This window comes from Leptodactylus fuscus, chromosome 11 (genome assembly GCF_031893055.1).
Source record: "Leptodactylus fuscus isolate aLepFus1 chromosome 11, aLepFus1.hap2, whole genome shotgun sequence".
Lineage (NCBI taxonomy): Eukaryota > Metazoa > Chordata > Amphibia > Anura > Leptodactylidae > Leptodactylus > Leptodactylus fuscus.
In genome coordinates this window covers 85801956-85826320 of record NC_134275.1, presented here as the reverse complement: position 1 = coordinate 85826320, position 24365 = coordinate 85801956, and the positions used below count along the sequence as shown (strand labels likewise).

Below are 24365 nucleotides of genomic sequence, written 5' to 3'. Positions count from 1 at the left end.
CTGTATATAAATATATCTATGTCCTTGCAAAATTAAGCAACTATAGGAGCATAGGGACGGTTTATTCAACACATGGAACCTCTGCTGATCAGCTATTTGATGGAGCTTACCATGTGTCTCACAGCGCTGTGCAATGTCATTACAGCCCCGGCCCTTTAACTTCTATGGGTTAAAGAGGCGAATGGTGTGCGGAGCAAAGAGAGAAGAGGTCACAGCCCTGGCATGAGCATCCCAGGTGACCGATCACCACTGATCTGTTATTGATGAACCTATCCAATAAAATGAACTGGGAAACCTCTAGAAATCAATCCGATACATAGACATAATAACATCCACCTGGCTGAGATAGGCCTAGGTGACAATAAGTGAGGTTTGTGCCTTCCATACAGGGCAACTTAAGAGCTGGAATGACTATTGGGTAGATGTGATACAGAGGGCTCCATATACTGTATTAGCAGTGCCATATAATACCCACCCCTCGTCCCCTTGCTATCGGGGTTCCTCAGGGCTCGGCCCTAGGCCCCCTACTCTTCTCTCTGTACACAGACCCTATTGGACAAACCATCACCAGATATGGTTTCCAGTATCTTTATGCCCAACTATATACATCATCCCGTGACATCACCACTGCAGTAATACGGAAACACCAGTGACTGTCTCTAACATCATTGTCTTCTCTTTATCTATAACTGAATCTCTCATAGACTGAACTACTGCTGTTTCCACCATCTAACAGACCTATCCCTGATATATCCATTGCAGTCTCTGGCCTTACTATAACTCTTAGGCAGTATGCCCGCTGCCTCTGGATTATGTTTGACTTTTCCTTCACTCCCCATGTCCAATCACTTACATGATTGTTTTGGGGCTTGACTTGATATTCACGTTGTTTTTGTGGCACATTTAGTGGCTTTTTGTCATCTGATTCATTTGTATATGTATTATATAAGATTTTTAAGGTTGTTCCTCCATCTTCCCCTACAGTTTCACAGCTTCTACCAATGTGGTTAGGGATCTTTTCTTGTAAGATGGTAACATAAAAGGCCAAGCCTACTGCTGGACAAGATAGGGCAGACACTTGTCATGTGTTGCGTTGCGTACTTATCATCTTCTTCTCTTCCCACCAGGATTCTGCTGACTGTAGTGGTCATTTTCCGCATATTAATTGTGGCTATCGTTGGCGAGACAGTCTACGAAGACGAGCAGACAATGTTCATGTGCAACACTCTTCAGCCTGGCTGTAACCAAGCCTGCTATGATCGAGCTTTCCCAATCTCCCACATCCGGTACTGGGTCTTCCAGATAATCCTTGTGTGCACGCCAAGCCTCTGCTTCATTACATACTCTGTCCATCAGTCCGCAAAGCAGAGAGACCGGAGATACTCCTTCCTCTACCCCTTACTGGAGAAGGAACTGCCACGAGAAAACAGGAGAATGAAAAACATCAATGGGATCCTAATGCAGAACCCAGACCTGTCCTCCAAGGATGAACCAGACTGCTTGGAAGTCAAAGAGATCCCGAATACACCCAAGAAAGCTGCGAAAAGTCCCAAGGTGAAGCGTCAAGAGGGCATATCCCGATTCTACATCATTCAGGTCTTCTTTAGGAACGCATTAGAGATTGGATTCCTTGCAGGACAATACTTCCTTTATGGCTTCAGCGTGCCACCCATCTTTGAGTGTGACCGATACCCTTGCGTAAAGGAGGTAGAGTGCTACGTGTCTCGGCCAACCGAGAAGACAGTCTTCCTGGTCTTCATGTTTGCCGTCAGTGGCATCTGTGTCCTTCTAAACTTAGCCGAGCTAAACCACCTCGGGTGGAGAAAGATCAAAACGGCCATGAGGGGAGTACAGGCTCGCAGGAAGTCAGTGTGTGAGGTGCGTAAAAAGGAGCCATCCACCTTGGCTCAAGTGCCAACATTGGGGAGGACACAATCCAGTGAGTCAGCTTATGTTTGACCCCATAGGTGGTCATGCCAATGCTTTAGAGATCTCCTCTATGCGATAGAGAATGTAATTGGAACACAAATATGGCAGAGAATGGTGTCAGTCTTCCAACCACCAGTGGAGACCCTCAAAACTAGGTTAGCGGCCTGTCAATCATAATGGCTGCCGCTTACCATGGGAAGCAAGGTTTGGATTTAATGGGGCAGGACGGGTGGGACTCATGTAAAGGGTGGGAGATTAAAATATGGACCGTTTGCTTTTTTTACTACAACTTTGAGCCTGTACATTGAAGAGTTTTGCTCAGTATTATTATATTCTGCAACTTAACTTGTTTTTCTAATGCCAGCCTCTGACGGACTGATGATGACGGCGAGCGATATACGTGTATCCTCCAGGGTGTGTATAATATATAGAAAATCTGCACTAACTTATAAGAAGCCATAACGACAGGCAGGGAGGATAAAATATACAATAAATAGGGGTTCTTTAAGAGGGGAGTGTCAAAAACCTCTCACGACTGTTATATACCTCTCACCTCCCACTCACTGCAAACTCCCTCCGATAAGATCCTCATTCACACCTCACCGGCTCCCGAAACAGAATTGCCAATTACAAAACCTGCGAAGGAGCCAGATATTTTTTTTTTTATCTAACACGTATCATGAATTGAGACACGGAAGGGCACAAAAACACCCAGCGGGCACGGTAAGAGGGCAATGTAGCATATAGGGGCAAGGAGACATTGCAAGGAACAAAACCAAACACAAGAACGTATCATGAGGGAACACCAAAGCCAAGGAGACATCATGAACATTGTAGCATGACGAGAACATTGAGATTACATGACACACAACATGGAGGTGCAGGGAACACTACAACACCCCTCATGGAGGATTCAATACTGTCATTTAATAAGGGACATATGGTTGTCTCACACGCTCAAGTGACCAGACTTGAGGAGGAGTTGAAGGTCTCAATGACCATCCCAAGACCCCGGTTTGCATGGTGCATTGCTCGAGCGTGTGTGGTGGCGTTCCATTCAAAGTCTATGGGACTGATAGAGAGCCAAGAGCTGAGCTATATCCACCAGCCTCATAGATGCTGAATCAAACTCACACCTCCTCCAGATGAAGAAGGTTCAAGATCCTACTAGATGAAACTCATAAAGGAACAGGACTCACATATGGAACACAGGACACCAGGAAACATGTAGGGAACACGATAGAGTCTACCGGCCTCAATGAGAGCCGAATGAGGATACAGGGACACATGGACGCAGGCACAACGAGGGAGCGCTGAGACACCAAGCTGATGAGATGCAAGGCTTCAGGGCAGATTTCATACACCGGCAGACAGTACGAGTAGCATGACTATTGACAATTAAAAAAAAGCAAAAAATGACTCAACCTAATTTTTTTATAAATTTGCATGTTAAAGATGAATATTAAGATTTGCTATTTGCAAGATGAGATGATGCCTCCAAGGACAAGAACGTCCTGCTTGGGGAAACCAGGAGTGCATTTAGTGGTTGTATAATTTGGCATGTCGTGGTGCTATCTTCATTCTCATTGGACATCTCTATAGAAATTATCTGCATTTTTCATTAATAACATATTTTTTAGGGTCATACTAAAGGGTTGTGGACACCATAGACAGGGATTCCAACCAGAACTATGCATGGAGAACATCCAGGACTGGGGTTCGTTTGGTTTATCATAAATACCCTATTAGATCATAGAGGAAGGCTCCACATTCAGGACTTTCATCTATTAGCCAGAATGACTATAAAGAGTGTCTTGCACTCTGGAGGACCCAACATGTCCGTGCTTTCCATGGACCGCCATTGATATGAATAGGTAATGTGTAATGATTCATTTCCCCAGTGGGGGCACTGCAGAGCATCCTGCCAGGTCCCCTTGTAGATTATAGCTGATGCCTGGCCATAGTGAGAGTCAGGGGACCCTTGGGAAAAAAAGTGACATATGGGGGTATTGTACTGCAGCCCCTCTTATGGAGTTACAATGGCCAGCCATAAGTGGAAGAGTCTAGATATACATAGTTATAGGGGTAGATAGTAGCCTTCAATATTCCTAATCCAACTGCCCCCCTACTCAGATTACGTCAATGTACCCCCCAAAGGCTACGCTCATACCCTGTACTAGTATGAGCATGTATAGGGGCACAACACGTACCTCCTAGGGTACACATACCTCAAGTTGAAAACCTGGAAGACTTCTTGGGACAACCACTATCTCACTTGCAAACCCTTCCCACGTCACGGTCAGGGTTGAGCCGATCTCGAGATTTCAGGATCGATTTTAAAATCCAATTTCCAATCATTTTCCAGCCAATCGGAATCCAATGTTTTCCAATCCTGATCGCTCAACCCTAGTCAATGCTTCTCTATGGGAAAAGTCACTTTTGGGGTTAGAGGGGCCCCTTTTTCACGTTTCGTTAATGCACTTTTTCTATAGTCTCTGAACATTATGTAGCCCACGTAAAGTGGCAACCTCCTGATCTATGTAAGATATTACAGTGGTGCTAAATCTCAGTATAGAGGGGAACTACTAAAACGCGTGGATAAAGACACGACTAGGCCCAGGGTCAACAATAAGTGGACAAATGTCAGGATCCTTTTTCATTTTTAAAATATATTCCAGACACCAGATTTCATGGGGTAGAGAAGAGTACGTGGACATTAATACCACAGGTGTAGAGAAGGGCACACCATAAGATCCAGGGGGGCACGCCATAAGATCCAGGGGGGCACGCCATAAGATCCAGGGGGGCACGCCATAAGATCCAGGGGGGCACGCCATAAGATCCAGGGGGGCACGCCATAAGATCCAGGGGTGGGCCGTAGACATTCAATATCACAGGCGTCTAGCAGACACAAGAGCCTTGGAACATGAGTTGGATTAAACTGAATTAAAGGGGTATTCTGGGCACGGACTAGGTTATACATGGGGTTAAGACAACTGTGGTTTAGGCCAGAATACCCCCTTAAATTTGTAATCCAATGAGTGCCGCGGACAGGTTCTGGAGATCTTATTCCCCTCTCCAATGTTACCCGGTTCTGTGGCTCTCACAATCACAATGGTGACGTAGAACTTTCATTCCAAGTGGTCGGTGCCCGCCAATCAGTCTCCAACGCTGAGCTTGAGATATAAAGTATTCTATGGTTTATATTAGTATTTCTATGTGGAATCCCGTTACATTGCTCCAGGACTCCGAGAGAAAACCCGAGAGTCCTGCTATATCCTGACCAGAGGTGACAAAGTATCTCCGATATGAGTTTGTATAATATGGTTTTGGCTGGGAACTCACAGGCTCTATATGAGTGGTGGGGGGAGCAGGACTCACAGGCTCTATATGAGTGGTGGGGGGAGCAGGACTCACAGGCTCTATATGAGTGGTGGGGGGAGCAGGACTCACAGGCTCTATATGAGTGGTGGGGGAGCAGGACTCACAGGCTCTATATGAGTGGTGGAGGGAGCAGGACTCACAGGCTCTATATGAGTGGTGGGGGAGCAGGACTCACAGGCTCTATATGAGTGGTGGGGGAGCAGGACTCACAGGCTCTATATGAGTGGTGGGAGGAGCAGGACTCACAGGCTCTCTATATGAGTGGTGGGGGGAGCAGGACTCACAGGCTCTATATGAGTGGTGGGAGGAGCAGGACTCACAGGCTCTATATGAGTGGTGGGGGGAGCAGGACTCACAGGCTCTATATGAGTGGTGGGAGGAGCAGGACTCACAGGCTCTCTATATGAGTGGTGGGGGGAGCAGGACTCACAGGCTCTATATGAGTGGTGGGGGGAGCAGGACTCACAGGCTTTCTATATGAGTGGTGGGGGGAGCAGGACTCACAGGCTTTCTATATGAGTGGTGGGGGGAGCAGGACTCACAGGCTCTATATGAGTGGTGGGGGGAGCAGGACTCACAGGCTCTATATGAGTGGTGGGGGGAGCAGGACTCACAGGCTTTCTATATGAGTGGTGGGGGGAGCAGGACTCACAGGCTCTATATGAGTGGTGGGGGGAGCAGGACTCACAGGCTCTATATGAGTGGTGGGGGGAGCAGGACTCACAGGCTTTCTATATGAGTGGTGGGGGGAGCAGGACTCACAGGCTTTCTATATGAGTGGTGGGGGGAGCAGGACTCACAGGCTCTATATGAGTGGTGGGGGGAGCAGGACTCACAGGCTCTATATGAGTGGTGGGGGGAGCAGGACTCACAGGCTCTATATGAGTGGTGGGGGAGCAGGACTCACAGGCTCTATATGAGTGGTGGGGGGAGCAGGACTCACAGGCTTTCTATATGAGTGGTGGGGGGAGCAGGACTCACAGGCTCTATATGAGTGGTGGGGGGGCAGGACTCACAGGCTCTATATGAGTGGTGGGGGGAGCAGGACTCACAGGCTTTCTATATGAGTGGTGGGGGGAGCAGGACTCACAGGCTCTATATGAGTGGTGGGGGGAGCAGGACTCACAGGCTTTCTATATGAGTGGTGGGGGGAGCAGGACTCACAGGCTTTCTATATGAGTGGTGGGGGGAGCAGGACTCACAGGCTCTATATGAGTGGTGGGGGGAGCAGGACTCACAGGCTTTCTATATGAGTGGTGGGGGGAGCAGGACTCACAGGCTTTCTATATGTGTGGTGGGGGGAGCAGGACTCACAGGCTTTCTATATGAGTGGTGGGGGGAGCAGGACTCACAGGCTCTATATGAGTGGTGGGGGGAGCAGGACTCACAGGCTCTATATGAGTGGTGGGGGGAGCAGGACTCACAGGCTCTATATGAGTTGTGGGGGGAGCAGGACTCACAGGCTCTATATGAGTGGTGGGGGGAGCAGGACTCACAGGCTCTATATGAGTGGTGGGGGGATCAGGACTCACAGGCTCTATATGAGTGGTGGGGGGAGCAGGACTCACAGACTCTATATGAGTGGTGGGGGGAGCAGGACTCACAGGCTTTCTATATGAGTGGTGGGGGGAGCAGGACTCACAGGCTTTCTATATGAGTGGTGGGGGAGCAGGACTCACAGGCTTTCTATATGAGTGGTGGGGGGAGCAGGACTCACAGGCTTTCTATATGAGTGGTGGGGGGAGCAGGACTCACAGGCTCTATATGAGTGGTGGGGGGAGCAGGACTCACAGGCTTTCTATATGAGTGGTGGGGGAGCAGGACTCACAGGCTCTATATGAGTGGTGGGGGGAGCAGGACTCACAGGCTTTCTATATGAGTGGTGGGGGGAGCAGGACTCACAGGCTTTCTATATGAGTGGTGGGGGGAGCAGGACTCACAGGCTTTCTATATGAGTGGTGGGGGGAGCAGGACTCACAGGCTTTCTATATGAGTGGTGGGGGGAGCAGGACTCACAGGCTTTCTATATGAGTGGTGGGGGGAGCAGGACTCACAGGCTCTATATGAGTGGTGGCGGTGGAGGGGGGGGGGGGTACAAGGACTCACCGGCTTTCTCTATGAGTCTGGACTGCAGTCTAACAGCTTCACACATAGAAATACTTCCACCATATAATTCTCTCCATCTCTGAGCTCAGCGTCTCGCCCTTTATACCCCAGGCAGGAGACACGACAGACTCATTACCATTGCAGTCATTCCTTCAGTTTCCCTTGGTCTATGAAGCATTTCGGGGCGCACTTGCTCGGCCTTCAGCCTGGGTACATAAGTATGTGCCCCCTCTCCTGTGTCATGTATCGCACCACTTTTCTACAGTCATGGGTTGCTATGTAAGCATGTGTTTTCTACCTGTATATGGCCTGGTTTTTTTTCTAAACTGTGGACAGTATTGTACTAGAATGTTATGTGGTTTAATGGTTTATTATGCAGATCAGCAATGGGAAATCCAAAGGGGTTTTATTCTTTAAATCAATGTTTATTTCCCTTTAAGGAATCACTGCCTCCATTTAGCCAATTCTTCCTCAGGAGAGACAAGTCAATGGACGTCTTTAACTAACTGATCTGTAGGAAACTCTCCGCAAAGAGCCAATTCATTGTTACATGCTACGCCCACCTTCAAGTACAGGGGGCGCTGTCTCATGGCGTCCCAGGTCAGACTCAGGATACAGCCAATCGGAAGAAACTCAACGGTGCTTGTATCAACCAAATGTACAGAAATATCCACCAATTCCAGACAATGACTTACCATCATCACATTTCCGGCGCAGGGTCATGGGATGGGGTGAACCGATGATGCAATGCAGATCTCAGCTGTAATACAGGTGCAATATTCCGAGAAGAACAAGTCTCAGGAATTCTATGGAGAATCTATGAATTATATAATAAATGCTGATATGTGTCTTCTTAATGTTACTGTTCTATGGGGAGGGGTTCACATACTTACCAATAGGGTTGTTTAACCCTTAAGTACTATCATGGTGTCCATCATACACCACTATCATACACATATCATGATGATAGACACCATGATAGTACTTAAGGCTTAAGGAAGAACCCCCCAAACTGCAAACTCAGGACAGGCCACTACAGGTTCACATTAAAGGGGATGTCCAGGTTCGATAGGGGTTCCATACAGGTAATTGGTCGGGGGGTCAGATGTCGTCCCCCCATCAATCACTTACTTATTACCTATCTTGAGAGCAGGTAATTAAAAACATAAGCCCGGACAACCCCTTGCAGTGGTTACAGCTCCCGTCCATCCATAATGGGCCAGAACATTCTTAGACCACATGCACGCAACCATAGTGGTCTCTACTGTCCACAAGAGCGGATCCATACTCTGCAAAAACCATGTCCGCATTGCATCCCTATGTCACCTGCAATCACTGTATGATCCCATAGACTTGTATGATCCCATAGACTTGTATGGGTTTAAGGTGAATCGGAGGGAGGGGGGGACAGAGTATTTGCAGGGAGGCCATGGAGAAGGGTGTTACAGTAATCTAAGCAGGAGATTATGAGGGCATGGACGAGCGTCTTGGTAGTTTCGAGAGTGAGGAAGGAGCGGACTTGATGGATGTTCTCGAGTTGGAGGCGGCAGGAGGTGTTGAGGGTTTGGACGTGCGACCAGAAGGATGGATCAGAGTCCAAGGTTATCCCAAGACATCGTGTTTAGATACTACTCACAATGATGGATCTGGAACTGCAGACAATATACTGAAAACCACTACAGTCATGTGCACTGTCCTTAAAGGGGTTATCCAGGATCTACACTCACCGGCCACTTTATTAGGTACACCTGTCCAACTGCTCGTTAACACTTAATTTCTAATCAGCCAATCACATGGCGGCAACTCAGTGCATTTAGGCATGTAGACATGGTCAAGACAATCTCCTGCAGTTCAAACCGAGCATCAGTATGGGGGGGGAAGAAAGGTGATTTGAGTGCCTTTGAACGTGGCATGGTTGTTGGTGCCAGAAGGGCTGGTCTGAGTATTTCAGAAACTGCTGATCTACTGGGATTTTCACGCACAACCATCTCTAGAGTTTACAGAGAATGGTCCGAAAAAGAAAAAACATCCAGTGAGCGGCAGTTCTGTGGGCGGAAATGCGTTGTTGATGCCAGAGGTCAGAGGAGAATGGCCAGACTGGTTCCAGCTGATAGAAAGGCAACAGTGACTCAAATAGCCACCCGTTACACCCAAGGTAGCCAGAAGAGCATCTCTGAACGCCGCACAGTACGTCCAACTTTGAGGCTACAGATGGGCTACAGCAGCAGAAGACCACACCGGGTGCCACTCCTTTCAGCTAAGAACAGGAAACTGAGGCTACAATTTGCACAAGCTCATCGAAATTGGACAATTGAAGATTGGAAAAACGTTGCCTGGTCTGATGAGTCTCGATTTCTGCTGCGACATTCGGATGGTAGGGTCAGAATTTGGCGTCAACAACATGAAAGCATGGATCCATCCTGCCTTGTATCGGTAACGGTTCAGGCTGGTGGTGGTGGTGTCATGGTGTGGGGAATATTTTCTTGGCACTCTTTGGGTCCCTTGGTACCAATTGAGCATCGTTGCAACGCCAAAGCCTACCTGAGTATTGTTGCTGACCATGTCCATCCCTTTATGACCACAATGTCCCCAACATCTGATGGCTACTTTCAGCAGGATAATGCAATGCCATGTCATAAAGCTGGAATCATCTCAGACTGGTTTCTTGAACATGACAATGAGTTCACTGTACTCCAATGGCCTCCACAGTCACCAGATCTCAATCCAATAGAGGAGCATCTTTGGGATGTGGTGGAACGGGAGATTCGCATCATGGATGTGAAGCCGACAAATCTGCGACTGCAACTGTGTGATGCCATCATGTCAATATGGACCAAAATCTCTGAGGAATGCTTCCAGCACCTTGTTGTATCTATGCCACGAAGAATTGAGGCAGTTCTGAAGGCAAAAGGAGGTCCAACCCGTTACTAGCATGGTGGACCTAATAAAGTGGCCGGTGAGTGTAGGTCATCAGTATCAGATCATTCGGGGGTCTGACACCCCAACTGATCAGCTATTGTGGCCACCGGAAACCATATAATAAGTATACGGCCGAAGTCAGCCCTGTGCAAGTGAATAGGAGCGGGGCTGCAGGTCTACAATGTACGGACCGATGGCTACTGCAGATACTTCCGTTCGTATACCTAATATATGACTTTCGGCAGACATGTCAGGGGGTTCAGGGCTTGGACCCCGACTGATCTGACACTGAAGCGCTATCCTGTGCAAATGTCATCAGTATCAAAAACACTCAGATCCGGGACAACCCCCTTTAATATTTGAGCCTTCAGGTTTTTCACGGTTGACTTCGCTGGTTGGTTCCTGCCATCTTGTTCTGATCTAAGTCCAGGTCTGCAGTGAGTGGTTGCAGCAGGTTCTCCCACTGTGATCGCTGTGGAGGAGGTTTATACTGGGGGCCACAATGCAACCGGCGTCATATCACCAATCCAAAAAAAAAGTTGCATGGGATTTCGATCAATGTCTAGGGTGACCTGTGACCAAAGTCCAACAGGTTCAGATTTTCTGCTGTCACACCATGGTCACCTGTCGCAACGTGAGATACACTATAGAGATGCACTGAAACATATTGTTCCGCCAGACGTTACTGTATAACCTTGGCCTTAAAGGGTTTGTCTGAGAGTATTAAAGCTCACCAGCACCTTCCTCATCCTTACTACTAATGGACACCCCCGGCCCACAATTATTAATTTTGCGGCGCACAGCCGGGGATCACTGTGGCTCTTATTCCGACTCCGGCGACATCATCAACACCCCGGCAACTCGGGCTCTCCGTCCATTAGAATTCCCACTACTTCTGATTTTGGCGCAAATAATTTCTGGATGTGACAAATAACAATGTCATTGTGGTTCCCCCGAGAGGTTCTAGAATTGTCTCATTCAATGGAAAGGACCAGGAAAATGGACGAAGCTCCATCTAATGACTGATCCCGAGACCCCCCCAGTGACTATAACAGGTCCTTGGGGTAGCCATTGTTGGCACCTTGACATTGCGGGACTTTCTTGCCCACAATTTCAGACAGCGATGTGAACCTAACCCAAGGTAATGATATAGCGGTGAGGATACGACCCAACGGGGCGCAGAATTCATAGTGCAGGGCAGTCCTTGTGACTAGACATGGCGAAGCACCGACGTCATTGGGGCACTAGACCACTTAATAATGTGCCATGGTCGGCGTTACTGGAAAACTGCCCTGACAGCCTGCACCATATATTGCTATATACTACTCTGTAGCCATTACATGGTCCATAGACCGAATGGGGACACTCGAATGTGACGCCAGGGTACAATAACATGTTAGGCTTCGCAACAGTTTTACAACCACAGCTTGGTTAATATTCATTGCAGCCTAGATTGTTCACGCGTGATATAGATATGTCTATCCATACATTATATATTATGGCGTGTATATATATTATTTAGTGTGTGACCTAGCACGTAACACAGAAACAAGCAAGGCCAATGGGATCCCCCTATGATTGGCCTATAACATAAGAGCGGCGGTATATGACGCCCTTATATCTGGGCTAGATACTGGAGCGCTCGCTCGGCCCTGCAATAGTTAACACTTCCTCCTCATCAGAGCAGAACAAGGTAGCCTCAGAGACCGGCCTGCTCGCTCCTCTACACACAAGCCCCCATTTTCTTCATCTTCGCCGCCACCAGATCCGCAGGGCAACCTCTCAGCTAAATTTAGAATGTATAAAGGACAAGGGGTGAGGGCGGGGGGGGGGGGGGATGAAAAATACAAATTCAGTGTTTCTATTTCTGTAGCATCAGCAGGAAAGGAGGAGGCGACACCGAATGTAAGACATCGAAAATGCATTAATCCCTTGAATAATAGATGGAGCGGAGCCAAGAAGCCGCACATCAGCAGACAGACGCGCGGAGAATGAGCAGCCGGGGATTAGAGGGAAAAAGGACATTTCTGCATTAAGCAGAGACCGTGAACTTCTACAGACTCCATTGGGATTCTCCGATACCTGCCACGCTGCGAAATCTAAGCACAGCACTTCCGTTTCCAACAAACCTAGTAATGGGCCATATGGCGCAGGCACCGGCTCATATAACACCCAGCACTTCCTGCAAATCCGGGCCATGCCACATACTGCGCCAGTCAGCAACTCACAGGCGCCAACCGCCGCAGAAAACCGCCTGGCCATGCACTATTTACACAATGAGAGTCACGTGGAATCAACCAGGTGGGAAACTTTCTGACCCCATTCCAATTTCTCAGACTCTTATAAGATTAGTAAACACGGCCCTACCTGTCCAGGATGTGCAGGATCAGAGGTCATCTCTATGCACTACAATGGAGCAGAGCTGCAGTACCAGATATGACCTGTGTGCATGTGTGGCGCTGTTTATTGAAGAATGGAGCCATGTGTTTCTAACTCTGGGCTTCAGTTTTAAAGCACATAACTGGAGCACAGGCCCTGAAGCGCATAAAGCAATGGCAGCTCTTGTGAAATATTAGAGAGCGACTGGGAAATATGTAAAATAGCTGTACACTACAATATCAGCCCATACAGTGCCCCCTATAGGTAGCCACAGCTACAGAAGAGTACAATGAGCTGCAGGCAGCCATGTGGGCCAAACACTTAGGGTACATCACCCAAAAAACCAAACCCCTGGCAACATGTGAACGCTTCCTAAAGCACAACCTGAGATTAAGTAATCCATGCACCTAAGGTCTGGCGGGTAACTTATAGGGGTTGGCCCATTACAGATCGATCAGTGACATCACCCAGTGGTTGGACCCCCATCAATCAGGACGAGAGACTGAAATCCGCCTTACATCTCCCGGTGATGACGCGTCGTTGCTTTTGCATGACCAGTGCTCCATTTTCTATGGGATTGCAGGAAACCCAAAAGAAGTGACATCAACCACACTGGCGCGTCATTCATACGGGAGGTTGTTTGTCCTGATGACAGAAGGACCCGGCCATTGGACCCCCAGCCAAGTGACACTTCCTTTATACAGGTCAGGACAGGGGTCAATTGTTTGTAAGGGGACACCATGAAGGGAACAGGGGGACCTAATCCAGCGCCATGGGTCCTTATAGACAAGGATTTGGTGAGACAAAGAGCCCCCTTAATATCATCAGGGGCCAAAGGTAAAAATAAGACATCTATACATACCCGACACATGCACCCCCAGCTCTGCGCGTGCGCACTGAAGCCAGGTTGTGTCTCCTGGTTCTGCCTGCAGTTTGTTAGTGAAGCAGAGGAGTCTAAGGCAACTTATCGGACTCATCTCTAGGAAAGTATAAAGGCTGACTTTTTTTTACCGTGGGCACAGATATACATGTATATGGGACACTAGGTGGTTTAGTGTCTCTCATTAACCTGTCGTGGTCCCTTTAAGGCTAGATCTCATACATGCCTTTTAGTTCATGTTTTCGTTCCCCTAAGACTCGGCCTTTCTCTTCCTCGCTGCTGTGCGTTTCACCACCAATACTCGCATGTGCCGACTACTTTGCTTTCTGACCGTGCAGGTGCGAGTCAAGGTGCGCACACTAATGCAGCAGTACCCGTCTGCTTGTAAAGGTGTAGGGATAAGTTTAGAACATATCACAGGGTCCCATTGTCCTCACATGAATGGAGTAGCAGGCGCACAGATTCGTGGACACAGCTTCTCTGTATTAGGACAGCCGGGTATAAGCTTTGCAGTGTAATCAGCCATTTCCGCCTGTCCCAAGATGAAATGGGGGCTGATGTGTCAGCAAGACCTAATGCTCCATTCACACTAGGAGAAGGAACCCTGTTCCTGTGCCCCCCCCCCCCCCTCCATGATCAGTAAGTCATTACCTATCCTATCACTTCTGAACTTTGCCCTAACCCTTTAAATTCACCAGCACCTCACTACATGTACGACTGCACATTTACTCCTAATATGCGGGGTGAACCCGAGACCGCTCCACTACAAAGCAAAGTTCTTGTGATCATTGGGGGATCCCAGAGGTTACACCCCATTAGTCAGCAGATCATCTACCCTGTGGATAGGATAAAACTTCCTTCAACCAAGCCATGGCTAGAAGGGAATCCACTGACCAGTGAGGATTTGGATCAGGACATCAGAGGCTTCTTATAGTTATAGTAGGTTAGTAAGAAGTAGCGCCACTCTCTGCATTGGCTGTGTTTGGTACTGCAGTTCAACCGCCTTCAAGCAGAGCTGAACTAACAGACAAACCCTGGACCTGCACCAATGCAGCGAGTGTTCATGTTATGACCCTGTAAGAACTTATAGTGCATGCAACCTCATCATATAGAGACACAACAGAGTCTGATCTCCAAAATAGAGATTTATTTGCACAGTAAAGATGTAATGAAGTCTCTGTACAAAAGCAACAATGTCCAAAGCAGAACCGAAGGAGCGGCAGCTCAATGTCCACAACCTCGGAGAACACGCGGCTCATGATCCTGCATCACCTTGAGACACTACAGTAACACCCACGGGAACTCTGGAGGAAACGCTCGCTGCATTGTTCAAGAGCCGGCACGTGGAACCCATAATTTAGTAGGATTACAGCGTCTGGTAGGGGAATACGCTGCAGAGCTTTACCAGACATCCAGCAGGCCAGGCGCTCATGGAATAATTCAATCTGGATAGACATGGAAAGTGATGGCGGTGACCTGAGCAATCCTATTAATCCAATAGGTGTAATGAGCCGGCTGCAAATGATAGGACTGCGGAGAGGAGACACCGGATCACTGAGCCACAGCCTGGTGCCTGCAGACCCCTGACGTGTAAGGCCGGGTCTGGGGGAAGCCCAAGTCCAAATTATGACCTGATCAAAGAAAGGAAAAAATAATACAAGTCAGATGACCGTGTATAGTAGGAGTGGACAACCCCTAGCACGGCCAGCAGGGGGCCTTCCAAGTCAGGGGATAAAAGTGCACCTTTAATAGGATAAAAGGGGTTGTCTATTTTCTTGTATGGCCTAGTGCAGCAATAGCTGTAAAGCGAGGACTGAAAGCCTCACCGAACTTACGAGATTTCCCGGAAGGCTCGCTTCTCCACGTACTTGACCTTCAGCTTTCTCTTGAATCTGAATAGAAATAAAAAATGTTATCAATCGATAAATATATGTTCAGATCTCAAGTATCAAGAAACTGATCCAGCCTGGTAAGAGGAAGCAGAAAAACTGACATAAGATATGTTCAAGAGACGCGCGCATGTAATACAGACCGCAATGTGTCGTCTGCACAGAGAACCTCGCACGAGACAACGCAGGAGACATGTCTGACCGGTCACTATACAGATCCCAGCAGTGATGGAGCACCGGCGGTCTATGAGGAGTGGGGGTTGGGGGGTGATGATCCAAATCAAAGTTAAACATTTTACCCTATTTGGATCAATGGTGAGTTAGGCCACGCCCCTTTACCGTATGAAAATATATTGGGCAAACTTCCGGAAATTTGTATTGTGGAACTGCTATTATACTCTGGGGTCTGAAGAGAAAGAATATAATAAGCGAGGTCCAGGAGAGGTGAGCAAACCGTATTCCTCACCTCTCCCGGGCTCTGACGCAACTCCCTGCTCTCTTCAGATCTTCTGCCTGATGTTAGGCCTGTTTTTGGGCCTTGGCAGTCACATAGGCGGTCATAACATGAGATCCACTGAAACCCAAACCTTGACGTCAACCAGAAGAGCCGAGGACAGCAGAGAGTTGTGTCAGAGCCCGGGAGAGGTGAGTAATACTGTTTGATCGCCTCCACTGCTTATACTCAGGGCTCTGGACTATAAAAGCAGTTTTGATTCGACAACTGCAGGCAGAGCCTCACAAATATTCTGATCACTGGTTGAGGTTTAGTTTTGGTTATTTTTTTGGATTGATTGCCGAGCACTCGTGATGTCCAGAGACCTCTATAAAGTTATGCAACGCTCACCCGCTCTTCAGGGAGCCCTAAAAGGGACAAAAGTGCTCAGCCCCCGATGCAAGCCATGGAGGTCTTAGCACCAGGACCCCAACCAAGGAAACCTCTGACTCAAGCAAAATTATTAAATAGATATTCACATGTTAAGAAACAATGTCAGGACTAGGAAGAGTCTGCTCATCACTGTGGGCCCGACTACTGGGACCTGCACCACAAGTGTAAGGCCTCGTGCACACAAGTGTGACTTTCTGACTGATCCAATGTCCGATATTGCAGGTGAGTTTGTTAGACTGCTGTGAATGTAGCCGCGTATGGACAGATTAAATTCAACATTTTCTCACAGTCGTGTGCAAGAGGCCCAAGTGTGAATGGAAGTAAAAGGGACAGAGATTGGCAGATGTAAGTGAGTGCCCGCCCGGCCCCCGGCACTTACTTTGCACGCTCCCTTGGTTCGATGAGGTTTCTTTTCTGGAAACTCTTAAAGCGATCTTTGATGACGCTCCCCTCCGGCTGGAAGAAACAACAGGCCCTTGTTATTTTAGTGGTTTGCTAAGCAGGTCAAGGGGTTTACATAAGATAATCCTTTTCCAAACTCCCTTCCCCCAAAACCTACAGTAAGGTTAACCCCTTAATGACCTAATTTTTTCTGGCCCCTTAAAATGGAGTCGCTAGTCTCCAATGTGTGCATGATACCCCTGACCTACCCACAGGTCAGCGGCAGCGTCTCCCCCAGCGTCACAACACCATCATGTAACTGCAGGGGGGCTGCCATGTAACAGCATCAGCACCCCACAATCATGTGTGAGGGGGTGCAGAGTCCCTTCTCCAACTCTGGAGCAGCGTGTGCCTGGCTGTGACTGTACATCGCTGGTCATTCACCTCATCCTGATGCTCAGGACATAGAAAGTCTTACACATCAGAATGAAGCCCAATAGTGACCACCATAGAAAGTCTGTAGCCCGAGGGGGAGGTTTTACCTTTAGTTTCCTCAGTGATTCTGACAGCTCTTCGCTCAGCTGAATGTCCATGTCGGGTTCCTGATACCTGCAGATAAGAAAAGAATGGGTTAAGTCACACCTATATAAGAGCTATACCTGGCCATTGCTTGTTAAAGGTTTTCCTACAAAGCCTTTTGTGCATGTCTCTTGCCCTCAGGCCCCAGGACAGGTTACACACCCGGCTCGGGGCACCCAAGTTTGGCATCACATTCCAGCAAAGCTGAAAATTCTCACAGCGCAAGGATGCGTCTCATCATAGGGCAGAGCTCCGATCCTACAGCTTTAGGATGGGTTCATATAGGCTTTAAAAACCTGCACCATACTGAACCTCTAAGGGCGTCATCCTCCCCATAATCTGATATCAATGACCTGTGCATAACCTTTGTATATGGCACATGGAATATAGGGGCCCCATTGCAAAGTCTACACTGGATCCCATAAGCTTCAGGTCACTCCTCTGTGTAACTTCACCTTTAAGGATCCCCTGAAAGATCTGTAATCTATGACCCCCTACACCAGCCTACAGGACGCCAGCGATGACCCGCTACACCTGCCTACAGGACGCCACCGATGACCCGCTACTCACTTCAGACGGCCCAGTCTCTTGGGTTGTAAGGCCTTTGCTTTCCGTTTCTCCTCACGTAGACTCTTGCGTCTTAAGAGCTCCTCCTGTCTTGCCTTCAGAGAGGTCTGTATGGATTTCAGCTGGAACAGACCCTGTCTCCGCAGCCTCTCTGTCTTCTCAGCATCTTGACGGGATTTCTGTAAAATAAGGCACATTGAGACGTCTTCCTAGGCTGTAAACAGGGTAGTCGCATATCCAAATAAAATCCTGCACAAGAGCGCTGCAGAGTCCTTACAGAAGAGGCACACATGACATGGGGTGCCTGGCCGGGATCTAAGTGTTGGCAGCGACCCAATATGGCCGAAGAAGAGATACAGGGAGTTTTTATGGGACAATCCCCTCTTTGTCCAGTAAGACTGGGGGTGGGGGTTGGTACAGCCAGCCATAGCACACAGGGGAGCTTTTCTACCCTCAGACCCAGGGGACGGAAAACAGACCGTGACCCCCGGGCACCCAGAGTTTGCATCACATTTCCAGCAAGTAAAGCCAAAAATGCTCACAGCGCAAGGATGGGTCTCATCATAGGGCAGAAAGACAGATGGGCACCCAGTCCGTGCCATACAGTCCATGTACAATAGACGGCCTTATGACTGATACACTGAAGATTTGTTCGGCAAAAAAATAAATATATAGAGAGAGATTGACATAGCCGACTGCTCAAATACAGATCCGAGTATACCTGATCATTACAATTAGAGATGAGCGAGTAGTGAAATATTCGAGATTCCAGATTCGTTTCGAGTTGAGCCTCAATATTTGACTACTCGATCGATTATTGAATCCCATTATAGTCTATGGGAAAAAAATGCTCATTTCAGGGGAAACCACTATTCGACTAAAGGAGAGTCACCAAGTCCACGAGTAGCGGGAGGAGAGTGTTTAGGAGGAGCACTGTGCAGTTAAAGCGCACGGAACATTATAGTCTATGGGGTCCGTGCGCTTTAACTGCACAGCACTTGCAGTTGCGTTGATAAAAAGTAATCTCCCTCGTAACCGCAAGCTGCCAGCTCTCCCAACTAGCAAGGACAAGCCTGCTGCAGAACCAGCGTTGATTGGCCAGTGTACAGCATTCGGCCAATCAATGCTGGTCAATTCATTCCTATGAGGAAAAAGTCATCTCCCTCGTAACAGCAAGCTGCCTGCTCCTATCAAGGACGAGCCTGCTGCAGAACCAGCGCTGATTTGCCGAATGCTATACACTGTATACTACCTACACTGTATAGCATTCGGCCAATCAACGCTGGCTCTGAATCGAATCTTTACTGCGAATAGCTAGTAGTATTTGATAGAGTACGAATATTTCGAATACCGTAGTATTTGATGGAATACCTACTCGCTCATCTCTAATTACAATTAATCCTCCCCCCATTACACCCCTGTCCGCACCTTCCTACTAGAGACTAAATCAGATTAAACCTCCATTTCCAGATTCCGTGTTGCGTTTCCCTGGTGTGAGCCACAAGCCAGAGGGAAACACCTTGACCGTGAGCAGCAGATTAATCCGCCGTTGGCAGTGTGCCCGGGAGGTAATGAATTATCAGGCAGGGATTTACAATCTGACAAGGGCATCACCGCTTATCTGTGGGAGGGGGGAGGTCACAGGACCCCAGGCCGGGTCACATGATATGTACAAGCTGTACAGGATAGAAGATTAGATATAAGGGTTGACCCTACAGACAAGCACATGCTTCTGTATGGAGGCCCACACCCTTCCCTGGGCACCGTCTACTCCTACAGTCACCCAGCGCTGATCTGCTGAGGGGCCTTTCCAGGACACCCGTTACCCTCGAGCAGAAGGCTCGCTCACCAGGACTTTGGCTTCCTTCTCCTTCTTCCTCTGTCGCTCGGTCTTGCGCTCTCTCTGAGGCAGGGATATCGTCTTCTCCTCGGTCCCTTCATATTCCGGAGGATTCTCATCCTCAGATTCCTCCACTAGACCCTCGCACAGCTCTTGTAACCGGCTTTCCTGTCAGGGCAAAGACAAAGGAACATTAAAGCACAAACTGGCAATAAAATCCAGACAGGTCATATCTGCAGTCACAAGATAAGCACACCAGTCTGAGCAGGGCCTAATAGGCAGACCCTAGACCTAGTACCTCGGTGGGGGCTTCATCCTTGGTGGGAAGCTTCAGCTGTCTCTCCAGCTTCTCCTCTGCTTTCAGCTTCTTCACTTCTATCTCATGAGCCGACAAGAGAAGATCCTGGAGGAAGAAACCAGATATGTAGAAGAATTCCTTGGCAATAGATCGAGCCTCTGCAGTACAGAATACGGAGTAACAAGAGAAACACGGAAGTCACTGACCTGATGGGATTCGAACGTCGGGTTATAGGAGGCTCCGGGGGCCGCAACTTCAACAGCCGGGAGCTCGGAGGGTTTCTTGTTTAGTCTTTCTGGACGCTGTGAAGGAGAAACAATCTCAGGCAAAATAAATAACAGGGGACAAGTTCATTGCTGTGAATTAGATCATGTCAGCATGTCTGATCCTTCTCCTCTGAGGGTACAGCCATGATAGGAAAGAGGACAGTGAGCCTGTAGCGCCACCTATTGGAAGGCAGCCATCTATACAATGAATGACTCGATCCCTACACTGTCCAATTAGTGTTGTTGAGGAATAATGGAGGAACAGTACATTGAACTTGACGCCAGGATTACCTTAACACGACTCTTCTTGGTCTGTTCCAGATACCACTGGTCTTTGCCTTCAAGCGGAGAGTCCAGAGGGGCTATAGTGAATGGAAAGGGTTAATACGTGACCATACAGCAAGTGGCCACTATGCACCAAATCCCCCCCACGTACTCTTATCTGCCCACAGATCGTAGAAGCCTCTGCTGGGGTTATTGTTGGGCTCGTCTTTCTGTGCCGTGCTAGGTCTGTCTTGTTGTGTTAGGAGGAGTCTGTCTGTGCGGGGCAGGACGCCCTTCTTCTCCAGCTTCTCCTCTCGCTCCCGTTTCCTCTTCAGCTTCTTTGCATTGGGCACCTGGTGAGCTAAAATACTGTGGAGAGACGTCAGAGGTCAGTAATATGGCGGCTCACAGTAAGCGGATGATCTACCCCCTTCCCCCACCCCCATCGCCTTCATAAACTTGACCAGCCACATGAGCCCCAGTAGTCGGCTGTGGTCAGAGACGTCAGGTTATGTGTCAGCGCCACCTGGTGGACACTGTGGGATGGACGCTTTCAGACTGCAATCCCTACCCCTATAGATCTGTCACAGAATATTAGGCATATTCTTATACCCTTCATTGTAAATCATCATTTTCAAGATCTCTGCTTGTTGTCAGTGAACGGCAATGCTGAATACAAGTGCGTGTGATGCAGAGAACAACAATACTCACTCCTTAGGGGCCGGGACTTTGGAGTCTGGCTGTAGGTTGAGGTCGATCCTCAGAGGTCTGGTCAGCTTCTTTGGCTTTTTGACACCTGGTAACACAGAAGTCCGTTTCAGAACTGTAGTCTATGGCCGTGATATCAAAACTGAGGACCCCTCCCCCATTACAAGCCTGGGTGTCAGACCCCTAACCTTTAGTAGCCATGTACCACACGATTTACTAGGACCATGCACAGAGCCAACACAGGTATAAACAAATCCCATGCAAGGTATAGTGCGGTCACTTCAAGCAGCTGATCAGTGCGGGTCCTGGCAGTCAGATCCAGACAATATTCAGCCAGTGACCCATCCCTTTCACATACAGCCACCATTTCTGGTACCTTTAGACTTGGCCAACCCTGAGGGCTGCAGCCATGTTGTAGTCACGTGTATCACTATGACAACCTGACCGAGGCCTCGCCTATACTCAGGCCTAGTGGGCACCAGGAGCGGGCGAAGCTTGGTGGTAAGTGTCTGCACCCAGGGATTCTCCATAGTCACAGCGTGCTGGGAGTTGTAGTTCCACAGTAGCCAGTAGGGGGGGCCACCTACTCCATGAAGGGAATGTGAAGACTTAGACTGGCGGCCTCCATACTGACGCTCTCACCTTTTTTCTTCTTTTTCCGGGTGTCCACAAAGAACAAGTTTTCATCGGCCTTTTCTGACAGCAGACCCCTGTGTGAGAGAGGAAACCGTGAGATGCCGCGGAAGACGCAACGCAGGGGAAGCATCAGGATGGACAGTGCTAGAAAAATCACATGAGGCGCAAAAGGTGGACAGTGATGATATTAAGAATAGACACAGGACACATCCCACCTGTAGGGGGCGACACACACGGTCAGCGAGTATCCGTATATCCACCTGATCCAGCAGATAACGGACCAAGGAGTTCCAGCCTTGTCTCCGGGTCAATAAACCCCATCCCCCGATCTTACAGGTAATTATTATAGTCAGGCCCCCCCCAGCGCTGCTTCCTAACATGTGACTCTGGGGTCGCAACGAGACCGAAACCTCCAGCTCCATCTTCATTCAGTGGATCAGGTCAAGTCAATGTAAGCCTGGACCGGGGTCCTCGGGGGATTTTAGGGTCTGTCCCTTGGGGTTCAGGCTGCTGGTTACAGTGACCCAGAACTAGCCCAGACCCCAGAGGAGGCGCACACAGACTCCCTGCAGTATCCCTTTAAGAGGAGGATTTAAAGGGGACACTTAAGGGGCACCTCTGACGGCTCGGTTATCTTCTTACCCCGCAGTGGGACATTACTAGGAGTCTGCCCCAGAGAGGAGACACAGTTCTGAGGTAAAGAGGTTGGCACATAAGGGGTTACAGGGCAGCAGAAGCCTCCCATAGCAGTCAGCAGCCCAACCCCCCGTAGTCCCGGAGCACAGGCTCAGCCTCACCCCACAGTCCTCTCCTGCAGCCGCACATCGTCCATGAACTCCTCCACATCCCGGACATCGCTGTGCTTCTTCCAGCTCTTCTTCTTGTTCCTGTTCACACGCTTCCTCTTCGGGGCGTCCTTCTTGGCCCCGCACTTGGACAGAGCAGTGAACCCCAAAAAGTCCGAGCTCTCCTCCACGCCGCCGCGTCTCCTGGCGGCCGCCATCTTGAAAGTAAAGACTGAGCTGACGTAACGACCGGAAGTGCGTCACCGCGCCTGAGCTTGAAGCCGACTGGCGGCCATCTTGGTGCAGGTGTGGAGTAGCTTTATAGATCTGCCCCTTCCCAGAGGGAGTGTCACAGGGTGGAGGAGGTGCCAATCTGTGGGGTAGAACAGGGGTAATATCACAAACCACGCCTACTATGGGGCACAAACCACGCCTACTATGGGGCAAAAACCACGCCTACTATGGGGCACAAACCACGCCTACTATGGGGCACATGTATTTTTCTGCTCATAAATATGGGTTGGCGCAAACGTACACACAAAAGTGTCAGGCGTCTATAGATAAACCAGCCCCACGTTGCGGTGACGTTACTGAAGTCTCATTCACTTTGCTGCCTTTCTGCCACCTGGGGCCTTGGGCGGAGACTCCCTGCTGTTTAGGGGGGTGAAAATGAGGAATCTGAGGTGAACGCTGGCCCCAATTCCCCGGCATTTTCCATAGGATGAACATATCCTTAGACAGATGCCAAAGTCATCGTATTAACCCTTTCCCCACAATTTTTGACTCCTCATTTTTGACTTCTTGCTTATAATACTGTGTAAGCGGCCATTTTCTTGTGGCCGGTGGGCATGCGCAGTCGGCTTTGCCCGAGGCCTAGAAGTTTGAAGCCACCGCCGAAAGAAGACGCGTGAAGAGGCCGTTCCTGAAGAAGATGGAGGCGGCGCTGGAGAGTTCTCTCGCAGTGCTGTTTGAGCGCTAGGGACCACCCCCAGTGCTGCGAGAGAACTCATTTGCATACTGACGAAAACTAGGATTTATGCTGAATGGCGGCGCGGAGAAGACATGTAAAGGTAGGAGAAGAATAGACTTTCTTAAGACTATTCCTATGTAGTAGGCAGAAAAAAAGTTTGAATGCTAGGATCCGTTTAATGTTTGCGGGACAAATTGTTCTTCATGATGGTCCCATTTATGATTCTATACAATGTACTGGGAAGCTGGAAAAATACAAAATGAGGGGGGGGGGGGGATTGGAGGAAAAACTGCGTTTCTGTGACCTTCTTACGGGCTTCGTTTTTACAGCGTTCAGGCTGCAGCCAAAATGACGTCCCCTGTACTCTATATAACCCCTGTATTCTATATGTCCCCTGTATTCTATATGTCCCCTGTACTCTATATAACACCTGTATTCTATATGTCCCCTGTATTCTATATGTCCCCTGTACTCTATATAACACCTGTACTCTATATAACCCCTGTATTCTATATGTCCCCTGTACTCTATATAACACCTGTACTCTATATAACACCTGTATTCTATATGTCCCCTGTACTCTATATGTCCCCTGTACTCTATATAACACCTGTATTCTATATAACACCTGTATTCTATATGTCCCCTGTACTCTATATAACACCTGTACTCTATATAACCCCTGTATTCTATATGTCC

General features: G+C 48.7%; 2 protein-coding genes across 4 annotated transcripts in view; one reads left to right on the top strand and one right to left on the bottom strand.

The window, feature by feature from the left end:
- The window catches only part of LOC142184789 (gap junction delta-2 protein-like), a 32232-nt gene extending 23945 nt beyond the window's left edge, over positions 1 to 8287 (top strand). For 2 of the 3 annotated variants that reach the window (XM_075259871.1, XM_075259869.1), the window contains exon 2: positions 1128 to 2679. In XM_075259871.1, the coding sequence (XP_075115972.1) occupies positions 1210 to 1959 (750 nt within the window). In that variant the 5' untranslated portion in view covers positions 1128 to 1209 and the 3' untranslated portion in view covers positions 1960 to 2679. Of the gene's footprint in view, positions 1 to 1127; positions 2680 to 7859 lie in introns of those variants that run through there. The other variant, XM_075259870.1, reaches the window with a different exon arrangement.
- A 6442-nt stretch (positions 8288 to 14729) lies between these two features.
- On the bottom strand, positions 14730 to 22914 carry NOP53 (NOP53 ribosome biogenesis factor). Its single transcript, XM_075261043.1, has 13 exons — positions 22709 to 22914; positions 21918 to 21985; positions 21279 to 21363; positions 20740 to 20936; positions 20595 to 20665; positions 20244 to 20339; positions 20038 to 20142; positions 19749 to 19907; positions 17903 to 18078; positions 17296 to 17362; positions 16752 to 16828; positions 15433 to 15489; positions 14730 to 15228 (listed from the first exon to the last, which is right to left on the bottom strand). Exons 1-13 carry the CDS (start codon positions 22912 to 22914, stop codon positions 15222 to 15224), a joined length of 1371 nt encoding a protein of 456 aa, XP_075117144.1. The 3' UTR covers positions 14730 to 15221.
- Positions 22915 to 24365: the final 1451 nt, after the last annotated feature.